The sequence below is a fragment of the Schistocerca gregaria genome, unplaced genomic scaffold (assembly GCF_023897955.1).
Source record: "Schistocerca gregaria isolate iqSchGreg1 unplaced genomic scaffold, iqSchGreg1.2 ptg000808l, whole genome shotgun sequence".
NCBI classification, from domain to species: Eukaryota; Metazoa; Arthropoda; class Insecta; order Orthoptera; family Acrididae; genus Schistocerca; species Schistocerca gregaria.
The window spans coordinates 69721-87417 of record NW_026062176.1 but is presented as its reverse complement, the minus strand read 5'-3'; the positions used below and the strand labels follow the sequence as shown (position 1 = coordinate 87417).

Genomic DNA, 17697 nt, shown 5'->3' with positions numbered 1-17697 from the left:
GGAGATGCGGGAAGTTTTTGCGTCTGTTGATCTTTTTTTTTAGAGGTAGCAGTGGCGGTTCTCGGAAGGGGGAAAAAAAGGTAGAGGAGATGGCTAATTTTTATTCAAGCTGAGGCGCTGCGCGCACTTGGAGGGGCACGGACCAGCAAGAGGGTTACAAAATTGATCCTCCGTTCTTAAGAAGGAGGAGGAGCCATGAACAGCGGGAACGGGCTAGCGTCGTTCATAGAAGCCGGTATCTCTGGAGGACTCGAAATTGGCCTTCTGGATTTTGGCTCTTTCCTCTTTAGAAAAAGAGGGTTCTGGAAGGACCAGGGTGTTGCCTAGGGAGGGAGTGTCAGTCGTGCATGCGGCAGGCGTGTCGGCCCGTGGCGCGTTTGACGCGTACCGTAGCTGTGTATGAGGTATAGGGATAGGGCGAACAGACCGCCGAACAGGATTTGTTCGCGGCGCTGGGGGATGTTCAGGGTGGTCACTCTGAGGAACCAGTGCCAGAAGTTGAGGATTTTTTCGGGAATGATGGGCATTGCCTCAAGGGGGGGTGTAGAGATCGTGGGCTTAATGAGGAAAAGTTTTCCAAAAAAAAATAAATATTTTTTGCGGGGGCACGGATTTCGCGACAGGAACAAAAAAACGCGCTCTGCAAATTTCCGCGGCCGACGCGCTCGAGGGCGTGTGGAGCGGCGCGGCCGACGCGCAGACGGGGACGACGCGAGGGACAAAAAAAAAAAAAAAAAAAAAAAAAGAAAAAAAAGCAGAGAGAGAGAGGGGAGTCCTCAGGGGCTAATCTGACTTTAAAATTTCGACGACTGCAGTTTTGTGAAAAATTAGAGAGCGAGGGAAACGTCATTTCTTGGAGGCGTGTAGGCACCGAGGATGGCTACGGCGGTCACTTCGATGGGTATTCAGAGGTGTATTGCATTGAAGACGACACGGGGTAGGGCGTGTACCCGTTGTATTTGTTGATGGCGGAGTAGTTGGAAGACGCGGCGGACGGATAGGACGGATAGGGGACGTTCTCGTAGGAGCCCGGCATGGCTCCGCCGAAGCCCTGGTTGTAGTTGGTCCCGTTCGCGTAGGCGGGCCCGTACCCGCTGCCAATCGAGCCAGAGGCGTGGTGACTGCCGCCGCTGCCGTTGTACCCGACGTGGTAGCCGTCCGAGCACTTGCGGGCGCCGTTGCCGTTGCCGTAGCCATTGCTGTAAAAATTGCTGTTCATGGACCTGTGAGAAGAATAGCCGTTATAGCCGTTGCCGCCACCAGATCGCGAGCGGTTGTTGCTGTGCCACCCGCCTCGGCCGCGGCCCTGGCTGCCCGAGTGCTTGGCGAACCGTTCTTTCTCGAGCCAGTCTGGAATCTCTTGCTTGGCGTCCTTGAGACAGTCGTAGAGGTCCTTGGCGATCGAGGAGCTCTTCGAGTTGTAGAACGCGGTCGCCAGGCCCACGTTCCCCGCGCGGCCGGTTCGGCCGATGCGGTGCACATAGTCGTCGATGTTCTTGGGCAGGTCGTAGTTGATGACGTGACCCACGTTCTCGATGTCCAGGCCGCGCGCGGCGACCTCCGTCGCAGTCAATATGTTGTACCGACCCACCCTGAAGTCCTCGAGCGCGTATTCCCTCTCGTGCTGCTTCAAGTCACCGTGAATTGGCAGCGCCTTAAACCCCTGCGACTGCAAGTAGCGGGCCAGCCAGTCGGCCTTGCGACGTGTCTCGACGAAAATGAGCGTGCGTCCCGTGAACGCGCGCAACTCGGTAACGATGGCGTTCTCCTTCTCGTGCTCCTCCACGCGCTTGACGCGCTGCGTGATGTTCTCGCTCGTAGAACCCACCGCGCCTACCTTGAGAAACAAGTACTGGTCCAAAAAATCCGCCGCCATCTTCTGTATCAGGCGCGGAAACGTCGCCGAAAACATCATCGTGCGACGCATGCGCGGGGGCGGCATGTCCGACTTCTCAATCAACGACCTTATCTGGGGCTCGAACCCCATGTCCAACATGCGATCCGCCTCGTCTAAACAAAGAAAACGAACTCGCTGAAAAGAAATCTTGTGCACGTTGCACAAGTCCTGAAGACGACCGCACGTCGCTATGATGATGTCGACGCCACGCTCAACCTCTCGGCACTGCTTGGTCTTAGACGTACCGCCATACACGCACAACACTCGAATCTTCGTATCGGAAACGAACTTCAAGCACTCATGGTAAATCTGAACTACCAACTCTCGCGTCGGCGCCAGCACCACCGCGTATGGCATCGCGGGCCTCCCGTACGGCGGACACGTCCCGCCAAGGCCCGCCTTCAACAACCCATCCACAATAGGAAACAAAAAACCACCCGTCTTTCCAGATCCTAAAAAACGCGTGGTTAAAATCACGTCGGCAACGACTGCAACCGCCTTAACCCCACCCCCTCCACCCACCACCAAATACCACACGCACACACACACGCACATGGCACACAAAAAAAAAAAAAAAAAAAACACGCCACACAAAATAGCCGAACTCTCCACACGCATATACGCCGCCTCGCCCTGAGATAACACAGCTCACACACTCGACGCGCACGCGAGCACCTCCGCTCCGGCGCGCATCGCCGCACCGGCACGCCACAACCCGCACCAAAACAAAGGGTGCACGCCCCACGGCCGCTGGCACGGGGCAGCAATCGCGTAGTCTTATCTGCGCGCGATTCACATAGCCGATGAGAGCAAAAGTACAACTGAACCAAATGATTCGACGAGGAAAGACGACATCGTCCAAGCTCGGTAGAAAAGAGAGATTCAATGTGACGCCCACCACAACCATGACTCCAAGATCGAGCACCCCTCCACCCCCTCCGCAGCGCGCGGATACCGTCGTAAAGCGAAGACCGCGTCTCCGGCCATGCACTCCCCACCCCGCCAACCAGGAAAGACGAACAATAGCGCAACTCAGAGCGCATATTCTCTCCCTTTCCTTCGTAGCGGTGGCAAGCCAGGCGAACCGCCACTCCACTCCCGGCGCCCTCGCGACCCGGAACTCCCCCTCACCGGGCAACGCCCAACACGTCGACGGCAGCGTCATCTTCCATCCCAAACACGCGCTCTCTCCGTCCACAACCTCCAGTTCCAAATCTCCGCAAAACCCACGTCGACGCCAGGCCCCAGCCGCGCCACGTCCACACTCCCCTCCGCCACGTATCCGTAGAACAATCCTTCGCGACCACGCGTCTCCTTCCTGCAGTTCTCCTCGAGCTGACCTTCTTCTCCGTCGATCTCTTCCAAACCCCACTTGTCCTACGGCATTATACGCACCAACCTCCCTTGACGAGAGAGAAAGACGATACAGTTGCAATCTCTCTTCACCACTTTAGCTAAATCGTATCGTACGACGCAAGACCGTACACTCTCTCTCGAAACAAAAACCCTCATCGAGTATGTGAATGCGCAAACGTCCTAGGAGCATAATCGAGGCACTAACTCGTATCGCTCAAAACGTCGGCGCACAGGCACGAAAGTGTGTATTCAAAAATATTAAAGTCGACGTGACACGAACGGTAGTCACTGTAATCATCGAAAACAGAAAGAACAGAATGTGATTTGCTGTACCAGTCTGAGCAGAGGCCATGAGATCACGGTTCCCCAAAATTATGGGAATTGAGTGCTTCTGCACGGGGGTCGGCTTGTCGTATTTGGATAGGCGGATATTAGTTAAAAGTTGGGGATCGAGTCCCGCATCTTCGAAGTGATTCAGCGGCTCGGGCACATCTCTTCCTTCAACTTCAATTTTGATATCGTCATATTTGTCAAAATTGATCCCGGTATTGGGCCCAGAGAACAAGACTGACTTATCGGTATAATCTCGGGCTACATAACCCCCAACCCCAGTGTAAGATTGGTATATGGGATCATCTTCCAGGCGACCGCGGTTTGCACCGTTGCTGCCGCCGGAGGAATCACCGTGATAGCCACTCTTACTATCATTCCAATATCCACTGTCTCCATAATGTGAGTTGTGAGAGTAGCCGCTGTTGTGCTAAACAAATAATAAACAACGCGAAAAGCGCTCCTAGCGGTTAAAAAAATGACAGGCAAGCAACATTCAGAAACCCGCCAACCCAGTCTCGACGTACTTTGTCACCCTCCTTCACTCGCTTCTGATCATACGGCCCCGCCGGGCTTCCATCGCGGGACCTCTTGCGATCCCTATCTACGGATCTGTCCGAATAAGAGTTCATAGCTTTCAATTTCGAAGAGCGCTTAGATTAAAATACACACGTAGATCCTGTGAATGTATCAGGTGAACCGGATCGAAAAGGAGTATTCAAAGCTACTGACTTGTAGACGCTATCGAAGGTCAATACTATATGAACAAAAATTCGAAAAACAGGTTCATTTAAACCGGTACATAGTATACAAACTAAAAAAAACGCATGACACACATATTGTGGTTCGTTTGTCGTATTGACCTGGGCTCGACTTTTTCAAATCGCCGATTAAAAAGGAGGCGACAGCATGGCGGCGGAAAACCCAATACAGCGCCAAATTGCACGAGGCAGTCCAGCCCGCGGACTGAGAAAACGTGGCTTATTTACCCGCATAAATTCTTTCCGATATAAACCTGAATAACCCCCGGATAAAGCCGTTCGCGTCTCCCCCACCTGCTGCGCGTGGCCATACAGCACCGCGAAAAGTCCAAGAAAAACACTGTCATTTTGTACAATCTTACACTTCTAGTTTGTTCACAATATCCTAGATATCTCAAAACATCTTCAAACAACACACCACCTTCTCCTTGAGTGAGAGAAGATGAGAATTCGCGCTAGGTTGCCAGACCCTCTGCCTGCTCGACGGAACCCGAGCCCTGTTGCTGGCTGAGCTCTCGATTGTACGTATCCATAATAAACACGTCCAACTCTGCCAAAAATTGCTTGCTCTCTTCGCGCTCGCATTCTCGAGCGAGCCTTATGAGTCTGAGCAACGTCAGCGAATTCGCATTCTGGAATTTCAGAGCAATGTCAATCGGCATGTTGTTGTCTGCGTCGAGCAAATCAATATTTGCTTTGTGCTTGCACAGAAACGCGGCACAAAGAGAATTTTCAACCACGGCATAGTGCAGGGGCGTCTTCTTATAATCATCTTGGACGTTCATGTTTGCGCCGTTTTGAATCAAAAATTCCAGCACCTCAATTGAGCCAACATTCACTGCGTAGTGAATTGGGTATTTAGAGAAGTCGTCATGATAGCAATAGTTGAGATCGGCTCCTTGGGCGTACAGTCTCAGCACATCTAATACGTTCCCAGATTTGATGGTGTGCGCAAGCTCCGCTTGTAGACTTGCAGTTTCATCTATGTGCTCGGAGGAAACATCAACGTATTCTTTGCCGTCCGCTTCTAAATCTTTGTTGCCGTATTTTGGAACCATTATCCTTTGCTCGTACTTCGCTTTTATGACCGCCTCTCTTTGCTTCCTGCTGGAATCCGGCTTCAACACAAGTAAACCTTGAGGATCATAAATCGAGTTGAGGTTCGAGTTTCCAATAGACCCGATCAGCAATATCGTGCTAAATTCTAACTCATCCAGGACAATCGACTTTACTCGAGATATGTGCGTCCCCAGGGCGCGGTGGATTCCAGAGCACTCTAGACACATGAGGGCCCCGAGGTTAATAGAGACCCACGTGGGCAGCTTGTCTCCGCAATCGACGCATTGTTCATTCGAAGGGTCGCTTATGAACAAATTTTTGATCATCTCTAAACAGTTTGCGCGATCTCTCTCGCTATACCGATACACTTTCTCTAAAGAGGATCCCAGCTCCAAGAAGTCCGGATTCAGCAGATTCCGCGCGTCGGACTCTTTCGTTGCATTCGTAAGTGGGTTGTTGCGATTCATAGACATCCCCTTTAGTTGGGCGGAGATACAGGTTTTCAACTTTTCGACCCATTCGTTCATTAGCGCCTCTGACTCGGCCTGTAAAGTCAAGGTCTTTTGTGGGGCAATTAATTTGAAACAAAAATTTCTGTTCTGATGAGGCGCAGGTCTTACAGAGCAAAGTAGCATGTTCAAGACGAACTTCGACTTTTCAGTGTCAGCAGTTTTGTGACAAAAAAAAAAGCTGTCCTTCAAGACGAAAAATTTCCGCTTGAATACGTTAGAATTGCACTTGAGAAATAAATAGCCTTGCATAGAAATCCTACCTAGCACATTTTGACTTGGCTTTTTGGCCAGCAGATTTGACTTTTCTTCGTTCAAAGTCCTGAATGAGGACGAAAGCAATTCAAAATGCATTTTTATAAACCTACGCGCGCTCTTTGCCCTTAAAGCGTTTTCAGTCAATTCCTCTACCCTGTTCGCCAGACCCTCCTGTATACCAGTCAAATCTAAAATTGCCTCAAAATAGGTGAGTGTCATATATGCATAATATTCATTGTACATGGTAGCGGTTTCATAAAACATCGTCGTTCGATCTTGGTTGCAGATGACGAGCTCCTTCGACAAACTGTGCAAGCGACTCGAGTTTCTCTTAAGCTGGCAAATCTTTGCCACCAGCGCATCTGTCCTACTGCACATCAAACTCCACTTTCTAAAATTTCTTTTCACTGATCTCGCCTTGCAGATCAAATTCTGTAACAAAGATATTGACCTTTTTCCGGTTATTTGAAACTGAGCAAAGTATTAAAATCATTAGTAGACAAGGAGAAAGTTACAAGCCGGACCTCTTACTTACTAGATTAGAACGTCTGATTTCCATGTCGTGTCCACAGTTTAAAAAATAATCTTCTGTCTCTGTATAGATAGGCAGACGCAGAGTTTAGTGATGGGCGACACATCGTGGTTTGCAACACGAAAATAAATCCGTACTTGAATTTAGACCTTCAACTTCAAACCCTTTAACTTGGATGGACTTTCTCGTCGAGTCGAGCTCTGTGTAAACAGCCCTTAAAGCCTTGGTAAAAGCTAATTTATGGTGAGTTACATATACATGTATGCACACCCCTTATAGCGAGGGGCTCTCAATGCGCTCAATTAATACCATTAGAAGAGTTAATCGCGTCTTGAATCAGCTTTATCAACGTATTTGCTTGGACTATCGTATTCTGAATATTTGCCTTTATATAGATAAGACGTTTGAGTTATTAAACGCGACAGGCGTGTCTAAAATTCAGGTCGTCCCTAGCGAAAAATGTATGTGGCCTACCACTCTATCGATAACGCATTTTCTTATTGAAGGAGAATCTGAGGTTACTTCAGAAATATTCACTGGAGTGTGTTCTATGTCGAAGCTAACAGGTTTCTGATTGTTTGTAGATTGATTGGGTGACAGGTCTTCGACTTGGTCCGAAAGTTCACAACCAGATATATCACTATCACCAACTAGACCAGACATATCATAAAAACTAATTGGCGTTTTTATAACAGCAAATTTTAATAAAGAGAAATTTTTTTGCCGACCCAAATTCCTAGTTGGCCCCCCTTTTTCGTGCTCGACCCCTAGATCCAGACACGTTCAAGCGCAATCGCTTCATTAGATGCTATAATTCTTAGCGTAATTGTCTACGCGCTTTGGCTGAAACTCCTCATTCATGACCGAACCATTTGATTTTTTGTACGCTCGTCTACTGAATTTAGTTATCTTATTCGTCCGTAAATTCTCCGATCTTATTCAGTAGCTACTGATTTTACCTTCTATCCAAAAAAATACACCATGAATTGCTCATTTAGGCTTAATTCGGTCAATTTCTGACGGCGAGTAAGCATTCACTGATGCCAACTTGCGAGATTATATTAGACTCACTTAAATTGTGGGGTGATTCCCAAAGCTCGAACTACCTGAAGTGTGAAGTGTCGCTGGCGTCGTGCGCATTTTACGTTCCTTTTTCTGTAATGATGTGGTTGCAGTATAACCAAATGTTGTCGCAAACGAAGCTGTTATTTTCAGTGTGCGATAAGAATTGAGTGGTGGCCGCTCAACTAATAATAGATCATTTTCTGCGACTTCTGGATGTGCTATTATACAAGTGGGCAAGCTAAACAGCGGATTCAAGAGATTAGTTCACCCGGATATTTTGTAGACAATGCCACTAACAAGTTCTCAGCTGCGTTTCCTGCTTCATTTATCGAATTCTATAACAATCAAATCTTTTGCGACAACTTTATGTATGTTAACCTTCCTCGAAGCACTTCAACATGTTCCATCCTTCTTTGTGTGCCCCGCTTGGGTGCTTCTTTCGTCAACTCGGAATATAAAGGCTTTAAAATTCCTTTGCTGCACCTATCATTTGCTCCCTCTTTAATCACACTAAGGGCTGAAAGGACATATGCGGATGGCGCCTTTTGACAAATTGCGCGACACAAAGTTTATAGGCAGTGAATCTAACCGATTAGAAGAGGGCACACTTCTTTTGACACTTGGGTAAGTTATTAACGGGTCTCAGTGTTGTTTAGAACTCCCAGGAAGCCTCAGCTACGCCTGGCACGGCATTTCTTAGAAAAAGCTCATTATCTTTTCAATATCAAAGAAATAACAAGAGGTACAACTTCCCGGGATTCCTCAATCCACGCGATATTTGATTCATCGCGTCTGCAATGTTTTCGGTGTCATTTTGAAAACAGCCGTCAATGCTTAACCGAATTGTGCAGAATTTGGCCAATTACGAGCATTCAATGGTAGTCATACGCGTTCACGGTCAGTCATTTTAGCTCCACTTGAAAGCTATTCGAATTCGACACAATGGCATCAGCAAACATGTATTCGGTGATTTATTCACATACAAAACACCCGCCGGGTACATCTAATACGAACTTGACAATGAACTCGAAGGTCAGTTGGAGGCAACAGATGCCGTCTTTTGATTTTAGAAATGGACCCTCTATCAAACGAATCAACGCCAGTGCAAGCAAGGCAACAAATTCGAGAGTTGTAGACAATATTCGGAATAATCTGCGACGGTATTGCGCCAAATTTCGGGCATTGGATCACGACGAGCGCGTTTTTGACAATTTAAAATCAACAACTGCACTGCACACATAAAAATGCTAATTTAATAGAGATAGCACAGTTCAACTCTAGCAGGACCGCGATAGGAATCTGTCGCTCTACGAGTTGAGGTGCCTCTTTAAACAAAAATACTTCCTGCATAAACTGCTTAATCGTTACGTGGCTGACAAGTAGCGAGAACACTCCATCTGACAAATCAACATAGCAGTAACACAGTCGGCCTATACAAGGCTTCTTATAATGCGTTAGAAATTCATTGAAGCAGAGTTGCTAAATTGGTGAAATCAAAAGCAATTGTGTGCTGCTTGCCATTCTTTATAATATTGACGTGTTGTAGTATGAAACAGATCCAAAAGATAGTTACTGCCTCAGTTGTCTTATGCACAACTCACCAAATCGGACTGTAAAAATGTTAGCTTTTACCAAAGAAAATGGCCTCATGAAGGCGTTTAGAAATAGGTAGACTTCCAAGTAGAGCAGCATTCGTCGCGGCTTTCATTCCGTTAATTTGAATTTCGGCGCCAGGCCTTGGTTATAAAAAGAGCTTTCGGGGGTACGAAGTACGACTCTATTGAGAGCTCTTAGGAAAAAGAAATAAATTTTGGCTCCAGAAAAACGGTTTTTGCGACCCTAATTCTAAAGGCCTCATCCCAAATTTATTGTAAAAGCTAATTGGTCAACATAAATTGAAGTCTGAAAAATTCGGCACTTCCATGTTATGGCATATTGTATAGCTTCGCGTTCCAATACCTTGACCACCGCGCAGCCACGAGTGAGCGTGCAAGGAAGGCAGTCGATTTATTGTCGCTGTTGTTACATGATAAGATGTTAGGAAAACAGTAAACCTCACACTCGTCGCTTTGTTTGAAGGGGTGCCAAAGCAAACAGCCGAGTTTCATTTTAGGGTTTACGGGGACAGGGACTTTTTTTCTGAACTTACAAGTTATTGAAACTTTTTTAGAATTTGTACCGAAACGCTTGCTTTTTTAAATCGCTCTGCTTCCATTAGCTGAAGTTGGCAAAAAATCATAAACCGGGATTTTAAGTGCGTTTATTCTCTTAAAACTTAGTGCGCTTCGACTTCAAGACGAAACGTGTAGTTATCAAACCTTTGCGAATTTATGCCAGAGAGCCATTCAGGGTCTAGTGTTCGATTAGAGGCGACCGGAACTACATTTCATGATAATTCAGTCTTTCGTCTATGTGTCCACATTCATCCGCGCCAAATGAAAGAGGATCAAGCTGCAGCGAGGCGTCAGAGCTGAAGGATGGGCAGTGTATTTCGGTCGATGCTGACGATCTGTTCGCGCTCACTGTTCAAGAAATGAAGATGTTTGAACTGCTGAAGCAAGTGCTTGTTTACTTCAACCTGACTACCGTCCTCCGGGTCGCAGGCGGTTGGGTCCGTGACAAGATCTTGGGAATTTACTCTTGTGATATTGACATCGCCCTAGATAATATTATAGGATGCGAGTTTGCAAAATGTGTTCATAATTTTTTGTCTCTTCAAAAGCTAGAAAAGTGTTCTTTTGGAGTTGTCCGTATCAATCCAGAACAGTCAAAGCATTTGGAAACTGCTGTCATGCATATTGGAAACATCTCGATTGATTTTGCCAATTTGCGTTCAGAGCAATACGCGAGCAACAGTCGAATTCCTCAAGTGCAATTTGGTTCTCCAGCTGAAGACGCTTTTAGGAGAGATTTGACCATCAATTCGCTCTTTTACAATATAAATACTCACCGGGTCGAAGACTGGACGCGGCGCGGGATTTTGGACATAAAAAGACGGTACATTACGACACCGCTCCACCCACTCCAGACATTTATCGATGACCCTCTGCGGATCGCTCGAACCTTGCGATTTCTCTGCAGACTAGAAGACTTCGTTATTGACACCGAAGTCCTCGTAGCAGCCTCAAATGCTGTTGTAATCGAGGCTTTTAAAACCAAGTTGGCGCGAGAAAGGATAGGAAATGAAATAACAAAGACCATGGCCTCTAGACGGCCTGAGCTCGGTGTTCACTTTATGGTGAAAACAGGATTATTTTTGTCTGTTTTTAAAATTCCACCAGAAACGGCGAATGCAACCGACTCCAAAACCCTACCTCTCCGGTGTTGCACGTATGTTCGGCTGGCCGTTCAAATGCTAAAGAGCAACCTTGTGTCTTTTCCAAATGGCAGCAATCAACAGGGTATTTTTGTTTTCGCTGCCCTGCTGCTTCCGTTGGCCAATATCGAGTACAAAATCAGCGACAATCGAAGAAACTACATTGTTTTTTACGTTTTGTTTGAATCCCTTAAGCTTAGCAAAAAAGACACCGATTGCATTTTGCATTTGCACCGAATCCTTCCGGAGTTTTCAGCTCTGCTACAAGAACTAGAGGACGAGTCGGGAGACTTAAATACGCTAAGATTGGGAAGGGCTTTACGAGATATTGGAGAATATTGGAATCTGGCGTTGAACTTGGCAGTTATTCGATTGTTGCCCTACCCAAAAGGTGAAATCTCAGAAACAGTCTTCGATCCTCCCTGTACGTCGCACACTTTAAGAAATTTCAGGCTCATTCAGAATGCGAATTTTTTCAGTTTCTATCGCTCTTTACTAAATAAAAAGCCAAAGTTGATTCAGATGACCAGCGCAGCAGACCCTTTGTTTTGCAAAAGCGATTCATCGATCAAATTCACGCAAAAAAACTATACGAAGTATGGAAGATTAAACCCTATTTTCGAGTACGTGCGCCGTCCCTGGCTTTCTTAGTACCTCAATTCAAAAACCGTTCGAAGAGTGCAGTCGAACACAGTGAACCGTCGACGCGAATGCCGCTCGTCGTTGCCAGACTGGGAACGACCGCACGCTTTGCCCGGACCCAGTTTTTTCCTGTGTTCAAGCTGTGCGCTCTCTCCTCCTAACGCTCCAGCCACTTAAAAACTGTACACAACAGGGAGATCAAATTATCGAAGTACTCGGTCTGAAGCCCGGTCCTATAGTGAGAATAGCCTTGGAGCGACAAATAGACTGGATGATAACTCATCCTTCTGGAACGCAGGAAGAGTGTGAAGAGTGGATTAAAAACAAGGAATTTTTGGAGGACGAGCTAAAAAATGACGAGTATTACACAACGAACAAAAAAAAAAAAATTTAAAGCTAAAGATGCACAAAAAATCCCTTTTCACCCAGAGCAAAGAGATACGAATATTCGAGTCTCTGGCTCAAGACTAGCACGGCCATTTTCATTTTTGCGGTTTGCCATGAAAAGAAATGGTAGGGGATGTTTTACGATAGGCGTTCCAGAAGGCAGCGATTTTGATAATACTGCAGTTGTTGCAAGAAATTATAGTGGGTCGATATCAAGATGAAACCATCTGGTCGGAGCCCTGTAAAACGCGAACGCTTGCCTCTAGCGTGAGCGAAAGGCACGCGCGGCTCGTAGGGATTGGTTGCGTGGCAGTGCGAAAAGCGTTCTTTTGCCGAGGTGGGTTGGAGAGGCAATGAGGGCCTTCAGTCGGGTGATGAGATGACACTTGCCAAAGAAATCAGTAAAATAATAAAAAAACCACATAACACAAATATGCGTTTGTACAACGCATGTAAAGCACACACATAGAGCAGCTAGCGGTTAATTTTGTAGTACTATGAATCTGTGAGCTACCACAGATCCTCCTCTCGTCGTTACCAGCTCAGCCTTGTGTCAAAACATTTATTGATTTAACTGACTGACCGGCGCATTTGCTCGATAAAATGAATACAAATAGAAGAGTGACCTTGGAGAGCATTTGGCCGGACCTCGAGAATGGCCTTAACCAATTGCTATTCAACCTGAATCAGGGGATTTCCAACGAGTACTGGATGCGCCTGTATACGTACGTTTTGGCCTAGATGGTTTTTGAAGAACTGCAATGCAAAAACAGCGCTAAAAGCAGGCTTTCTGAAGCTTCGTTTGTTTTTGCTGCTACGTGGGTGCCAAATGGCTCTTTTGTTTTTTCGACTCACCGACATTGACGTATTTTGCGACCGACGACTGCCCAGCCATGTTTACCAATTTTGCATGGACAACAACAAGGGGACTTGCAAAGGAGCTGACTTTGGAGGTAGAGAACTTTACTACAGTCTTCTCAATTTTTTAAAAGAATACATCAAGGGCTTATTCAAAGTATGTTTGCTGAGTTTGTGTCGTTGGGAGGGGGTGGGTGCCGTTTTTCTGGTTTGTACAGAGTTCGTGCGAGTGCCAAAGTAATCCTGTGTTCTGTTGTGCACTTTTTTGGCGGATTTTATTTTCGTGACAGGATTGCCCTTGCGTTTTGGAGAGCGACTTGCCTAACCGCTTGGCCTCTTGTTTTGGCATAGGTGGCAGAGGCAACCCCCGACGATTGCCTTTTGCAACACTACAAGAGAGAGTGGGACCGATTTAACACGTCGATGAAGTACATCAATCACGTGTTCAGGTATTTGGTATGAGTTGAGGCTGCGCGTTTGGAGGTGATGATTTCGAGAGGGGACTAATTTAATCTCGCAGAATTTGCACTGGGTGAAGAGAGAGCAGTTGGAGCTTGGGTCGGACGACGAAGAAAATGAAGTGTATGAGATTTATTTTGTACGTTGCGTTGGCCGGCGACGAGTGGCGACGAGGTTGCATACGGCGCCGTGCATGTGGATGGGGGTGTTGCGTTTTGGGAGTGCGTGTTGACGTCTTGGTGTTTTTAGCTAGGGTTGGTTTTATGGAATCGGTACATGTTGAAGGAGATTAAGGATCGGCTGACGGCGACGTTGCTGAGTTCCATAGAGAGGGAGAGGAACGGCGAGCAGGTGGACGTGCACTTGATTCAGGACGTGATAAAGTCTTACGTGTTGTTGTTGTCCAATAATTCGAAGAAGTCGCAGTCGAATTCCGAGTTGTACGACACGAAATTTTCGGAGCAGTTGATTAGGGCGACGGAGCGGTATTACACGGCGGAGTCGATGCAGTTCATATCGGAGAACACGATATCGAGTTACATGGAGAAAATATCCAAGAGGTTGGAGGAGGAGGAGGAGCGCGTGAAGACGTATTTGCATCCGTGCATGGCATCCGATTTGATTAGGGTGGTGGAGAAGGTGTTGATTGACCAGCACAAGGAGGCCATATGGCAGGAGTTTCCGAAGATTTTGAATGAGGACAAGGTGGAGGATTTGGCGCGAATGTACAATTTGTTTTCGAGGATTTCGTACGCGATTGATCCGCTTAGAGATACGTTTGAGGAGCACGTGTATCACGCTGGGCTGAATGAGGTGAGTGCGGTGCAGTCTACGACGATTAGCAATCCGGTTGAGTACGTGACGGCCTTGTTGAACGTGCACAAGAAGTACAATTCGCTCGTCGTGGAGGCGTTCAATTCGGACACGGGGTTCGTGGCGTCCTTAGATAGAGCGTGCAGCAAGTTCATCAATGACAATGCGGTGACGAAGGTGCACGGATCGACCAAGTCGCCCGAGTTGATTGCTAAGTATTGCGACACGTTGCTCAAGAAAAGTCATAAATCCTTGGAGGAGCAAGAGACGCTTGAGACATTGAATAACGTGATGCTCTTGTTCAAGTATATTGAGGATAAGGACGTGTTTCAGACATTTTATTCGAAGATGTTGGCCAAGCGGTTGATTCACGGAACGTCTTCCAGCATGCATTTGGAGGTGCAGGTCATTTCCAAGCTTAAGCAGAACTGCGGTTACGAATATACGTCCAAGTTGACTCGCATGTTCAGTGAGATCGAGCTTTCGAAGGAGCTGCAAGAGCGTTTTTTGGCGACGATCAATTCCAGCGAGCTCAATTCGTCGAGTTTTTCGATTCTTGTCCTGGGCACGAGTTTCTGGCCCCTGCAAGCGCCGGTCAGGAGTTTCTCGATCCCGAAGGAGCTCGCCTGTTGGGAGCAGGCGTTCTCAGCGTTTTATACGAACGAATTCAACGGCCGCAAGCTGAACTGGCTCCACCAGCTGTGCAAAGGGGATCTTCGATTTCACTGCCACCAGAATCCACGCAATGGCTACGTGCTTCAATGCAGCGTTTACCAGATGGCCATTTTGCTGCTGTTCAACAATGCGGACGAGCTGACGGTTGAAGACCTGCAGATCGCCACTCAGCTGAACGATGGCACCCTGCGTGCGACCATCTTGTCGCTCTTGAAGACCAAGGTTTTGTGCAGTCAATCGGGTTCCGGCTCGATGGAGTTGGACAAGCGTCAGGTGCTGGTGGTCAATCCCAATTTCAAGAGCAAGCGGGCGCGAGTGATGGTGAACGTCTTCTTCAGAGAGGAGCAAGCCAAAGAGACAGTCGAAATGCAGCAGGTGATTGAAGAGGGTCGCTATAATTTGGTTCAAGCTTCGATAGTTCGTATCATGAAGGGAAGAAAGACTTGCGATCACTCCAACTTGATTTCTGAGGTGATTCTCCAACTTCAGAATCGGTTTAAGCCTTCTGTGCCTCTGATCAAAAAGTGCATCGACATTTTGATAGAAAAAGAGTATCTAGAACGCGACGAAAACCAGAAGGACATTTACAACTACAAGCCCTAGGACGCGCGGAAGACGGGGGGCCGACTGGGGGGGAAAAAAAAAAAGAGCAGCGGGTAGGGAAAAAAAAAAAAAAAAATCTCGCTTGTCCGAAATGATCTTTGATAAGGCGTTTGATTGATAGTTTTGATGTTTTCGCATTTGGAGTTTCTTTCGTCCATCGAGAGCCTTCTGTGCGCATGCGAGAGTGGATGCGAACGTGTGTGTCAAAGATGGCCCATAACTAAAATTTATATTTTTATCGCTCTCTGTTTCGTACATCGCCGTTTTCAGAGTTTTTTTTTTTTTTTTTTTTTATTAAGAACGCTTGTACTTGAAGTATTGGTGTTTGAGGTTTTCGGTTCCGTTCATAAGTTGTACGTCTTTGATTGAGCTGGATTGGGTCAGGTTGTCGTAGATTTTGGCGGTGGCTCTGGAGAGGAATAGTTTGTAGGAATTGCGGATGGTCCATGGTTCTAGGAACGCGGCGTAGAGAAGGAGGGTGGTCGAGATCGAGTAGATGAGTTCTATTGAGAATGAGAGGGAGGGGAGGAGTCGGAGCCTGATGAGTTTTTGGAAGATGGCTTCTACGACTTTTCCGACAGTGTAGAGCGTGATTTCGGTGCTGGTTTGGACGGTGGTTGCACAGCAGCCGCCGGCGAACCCGCTGGCGAAGTCGATCAGGGGGTGGTCCTTTTTGAAGAGAGTGGTGAACGAGACTTTGACGAGCCGCGAGACGCCGACGAGGATCGAGACGAAGCACCCGGAGCGGAGGGCGGTTTTTCCGAAGCTTTTTTTGAGGACCCGAAGAGGGTATCGAAGGAGGAAGAGGGGCGAGAAGAGTTTTGGGAAGAGAGAAGAAAAAGCGCGGACAAAGTAGCCGAAGAAGAACCCGCGAACGAGGCCGTTGAGCCAGAACATGGTGCGGCTGGAGGAGTAGGTGGGGATCATGTCTTCGACGGTGTCTGGAAGCGTGGGTTCGGGGGGGTCGAGGGGTTTTTGAGAGGGGGGGTCTTGTGTGGTGAGAATGAAGTGGGTGTCAGAGGAGACGGATGGGAAGTCGGTCTGGTTCGAGGGGGTCGTCGGCGCGTCGTTGTTTTGTGGCGGCGTTTGGGTTGGCTGGTCGAAGACGTGGCGTTCGAGGGGGTGATCGACGTAGACGAGGTCGCCTCCGATACTGACTTGAGTGAGTAGAGGGTTGGAGCCGGGGTTTTCGTCGGTGTGTTGTTTAAACAGGGTTTGGAGGTTGCCGAAAGATTTGTTCTTGAGGGTCAGAATGGGTTTGGTGATGGTTCTGACTTGGTATTCGATCCAGTCTCCTTGGGACCGTTGCGTTTTTGAGCCCATGAGCATGCGACAGATTTTCAAGACGTTTGGCGCCAAGTCCTGGCTGCTCCAGTTGTAGAAGTAGAGCATGGATCCCATGGCCGACGCGAACAGGAAGCGCTTGCCGGCGCGGAACGGCGTGTAGGTGAAGTAGCCTCTGGAGAGCAGGAGTTTGAAGGTGGTCTCGGCGGCTTGGTTGAACATGTACACGGCGAGTTCGCGTCTTCTAGAGGATTTTTCGATAAAGACGGTCGTGAACGAGGCGATCAGGGGGCCGAAAAAGAACGCGAGGCGGTACGATTCGACGTTGCGAATGAGTCTGATGAACATGCAAGTCAGGCGACTGTACATTAGGCAGTAGGTGGCGATGAACAGGCTGCTCCTGAGCGAGGCTAGGCAGCACCGCTTGACGATGTACATGGGGTATCTCTTGGCCATTATGGCCATGAGGAAGTAGAGGGGGAGGTAGATGGCCATGGACGCTTTGAAGCAGCTGGTCCAAACGTGACAGGCGTTGCGGTTGCACTTGGTGCCTGGATGAAGAAAGTCGCAGAGCATCTTGCTGTAGTAGTCGCGAATGGCATCGAGTTGGTCTGGAGAGAGTTCGGAGGCGCCGAGGGGGGGGTTGGTCTCAGGAGGCAGAAGAGGGGTTTCGGCGGGCGACGTCGTCATTGTTTCTTTTTTTTTTTGCGCGTTCGGTACACCGCGTTTGTGCGGGAGTTACAACATGCTTCGCGCGAAGGTTTCCCGCCGAGAGCGCTTGAGGACTGGAGGGGACTCGGTCGAGGCAGAAATGAAACGAGGGCGATAATTTTTTTTTAAGAGAGGGGAGAGTTCATATTTTGACATGTTTGAGAAATTGGGGGGTTTCGCGG

General features: G+C 47.8%; 3 protein-coding genes across 6 annotated transcripts; 1 reads left to right on the top strand and 2 right to left on the bottom strand.

The window, feature by feature from the left end:
• Positions 1–753: 753 nt before the first annotated feature.
• LOC126322416 (uncharacterized) lies at positions 754–4346 on the bottom strand. Its single transcript, XM_049994341.1, has 3 exons — positions 4111–4346; positions 3587–4013; positions 754–2349 (listed from the first exon to the last, which is right to left on the bottom strand). Exons 1-3 carry the CDS (start codon positions 4213–4215, stop codon positions 890–892), a joined length of 1992 nt encoding a protein of 663 aa, XP_049850298.1. The 5' UTR covers positions 4216–4346; the 3' UTR covers positions 754–889.
• A 12-nt stretch (positions 4347–4358) lies between these two features.
• LOC126322415 (arf-GAP with coiled-coil, ANK repeat and PH domain-containing protein 3-like) lies at positions 4359–7375 on the bottom strand. Of its 3 annotated transcripts, XM_049994338.1 has the most exons (6): positions 7177–7345; positions 7012–7087; positions 6840–6935; positions 6706–6764; positions 6176–6641; positions 4374–6119 (listed from the first exon to the last, which is right to left on the bottom strand). In XM_049994338.1, the coding sequence occupies exon 6, from the start codon at positions 6036–6038 to the stop codon at positions 4800–4802; it is 1239 nt and encodes a 412-aa protein (XP_049850295.1). In that variant the 5' UTR covers positions 6039–6119; positions 6176–6641; positions 6706–6764; positions 6840–6935; positions 7012–7087; positions 7177–7345; the 3' UTR covers positions 4374–4799. The 3 variants fall into 3 exon arrangements, with proteins under 3 accessions (XP_049850294.1, XP_049850295.1, XP_049850296.1); XM_049994337.1 differs by having other exon boundaries at positions 4359–6641; positions 7177–7375; XM_049994339.1 differs by having other exon boundaries at positions 4374–6621; positions 7177–7375.
• Positions 7376–11100: 3725 nt separating this feature from the next.
• On the top strand, positions 11101–16361 carry LOC126322414 (cullin-1-like). Of its 2 annotated transcripts, XM_049994335.1 has the most exons (7): positions 11101–11507; positions 11597–11706; positions 11919–12837; positions 13004–13127; positions 13322–13426; positions 13491–13568; positions 13679–16361. In XM_049994335.1, the coding sequence occupies exons 3-7, from the start codon at positions 12716–12718 to the stop codon at positions 15518–15520; spliced, it is 2271 nt and encodes a 756-aa protein (XP_049850292.1). In that variant the 5' UTR covers positions 11101–11507; positions 11597–11706; positions 11919–12715; the 3' UTR covers positions 15521–16361. The 2 variants fall into 2 exon arrangements, with proteins under 2 accessions (XP_049850292.1, XP_049850293.1); XM_049994336.1 differs by lacking the exons at positions 11101–11507; positions 11597–11706 and having other exon boundaries at positions 12596–12837; positions 13509–13568.
• Positions 16362–17697: the final 1336 nt, after the last annotated feature.

Coding starts and splice junctions, on each gene's coding strand:
- LOC126322416 (XM_049994341.1), bottom strand. CDS start 4,215: ATGAACTCTTATTCGGACAGATCCGTAGATAGGGATCGCAAGAGGTCC. Junction 4,014..4,110: donor GAGTGAAGGAGGGTGACAAA/GTACGTCGAGAC, acceptor TTATTTGTTTAG/CACAACAGCGGCTACTCTCA. Junction 2,350..3,586: donor CATGGCCTCTGCTCAGACTG/GTACAGCAAATC, acceptor CGCGTTTTTTAG/GATCTGGAAAGACGGGTGGT.
- LOC126322415 (XM_049994337.1), bottom strand. CDS start 7,365: ATGTCTGGTCTAGTTGGTGATAGTGATATATCTGGTTGTGAACTTTCG. Junction 7,088..7,176: donor AATGCGTTATCGATAGAGTG/GTAGGCCACATA, acceptor ATCTATATAAAG/GCAAATATTCAGAATACGAT. Junction 6,936..7,011: donor CGCGATTAACTCTTCTAATG/GTATTAATTGAG, acceptor ACCATAAATTAG/CTTTTACCAAGGCTTTAAGG.
- LOC126322414 (XM_049994335.1), top strand. CDS start 12,716: ATGAATACAAATAGAAGAGTGACCTTGGAGAGCATTTGGCCGGACCTC. Junction 13,427..13,490: donor ATCACGTGTTCAGGTATTTG/GTATGAGTTGAG, acceptor TTAATCTCGCAG/AATTTGCACTGGGTGAAGAG. Junction 13,569..13,678: donor AAGTGTATGAGATTTATTTT/GTACGTTGCGTT, acceptor TGGTGTTTTTAG/CTAGGGTTGGTTTTATGGAA.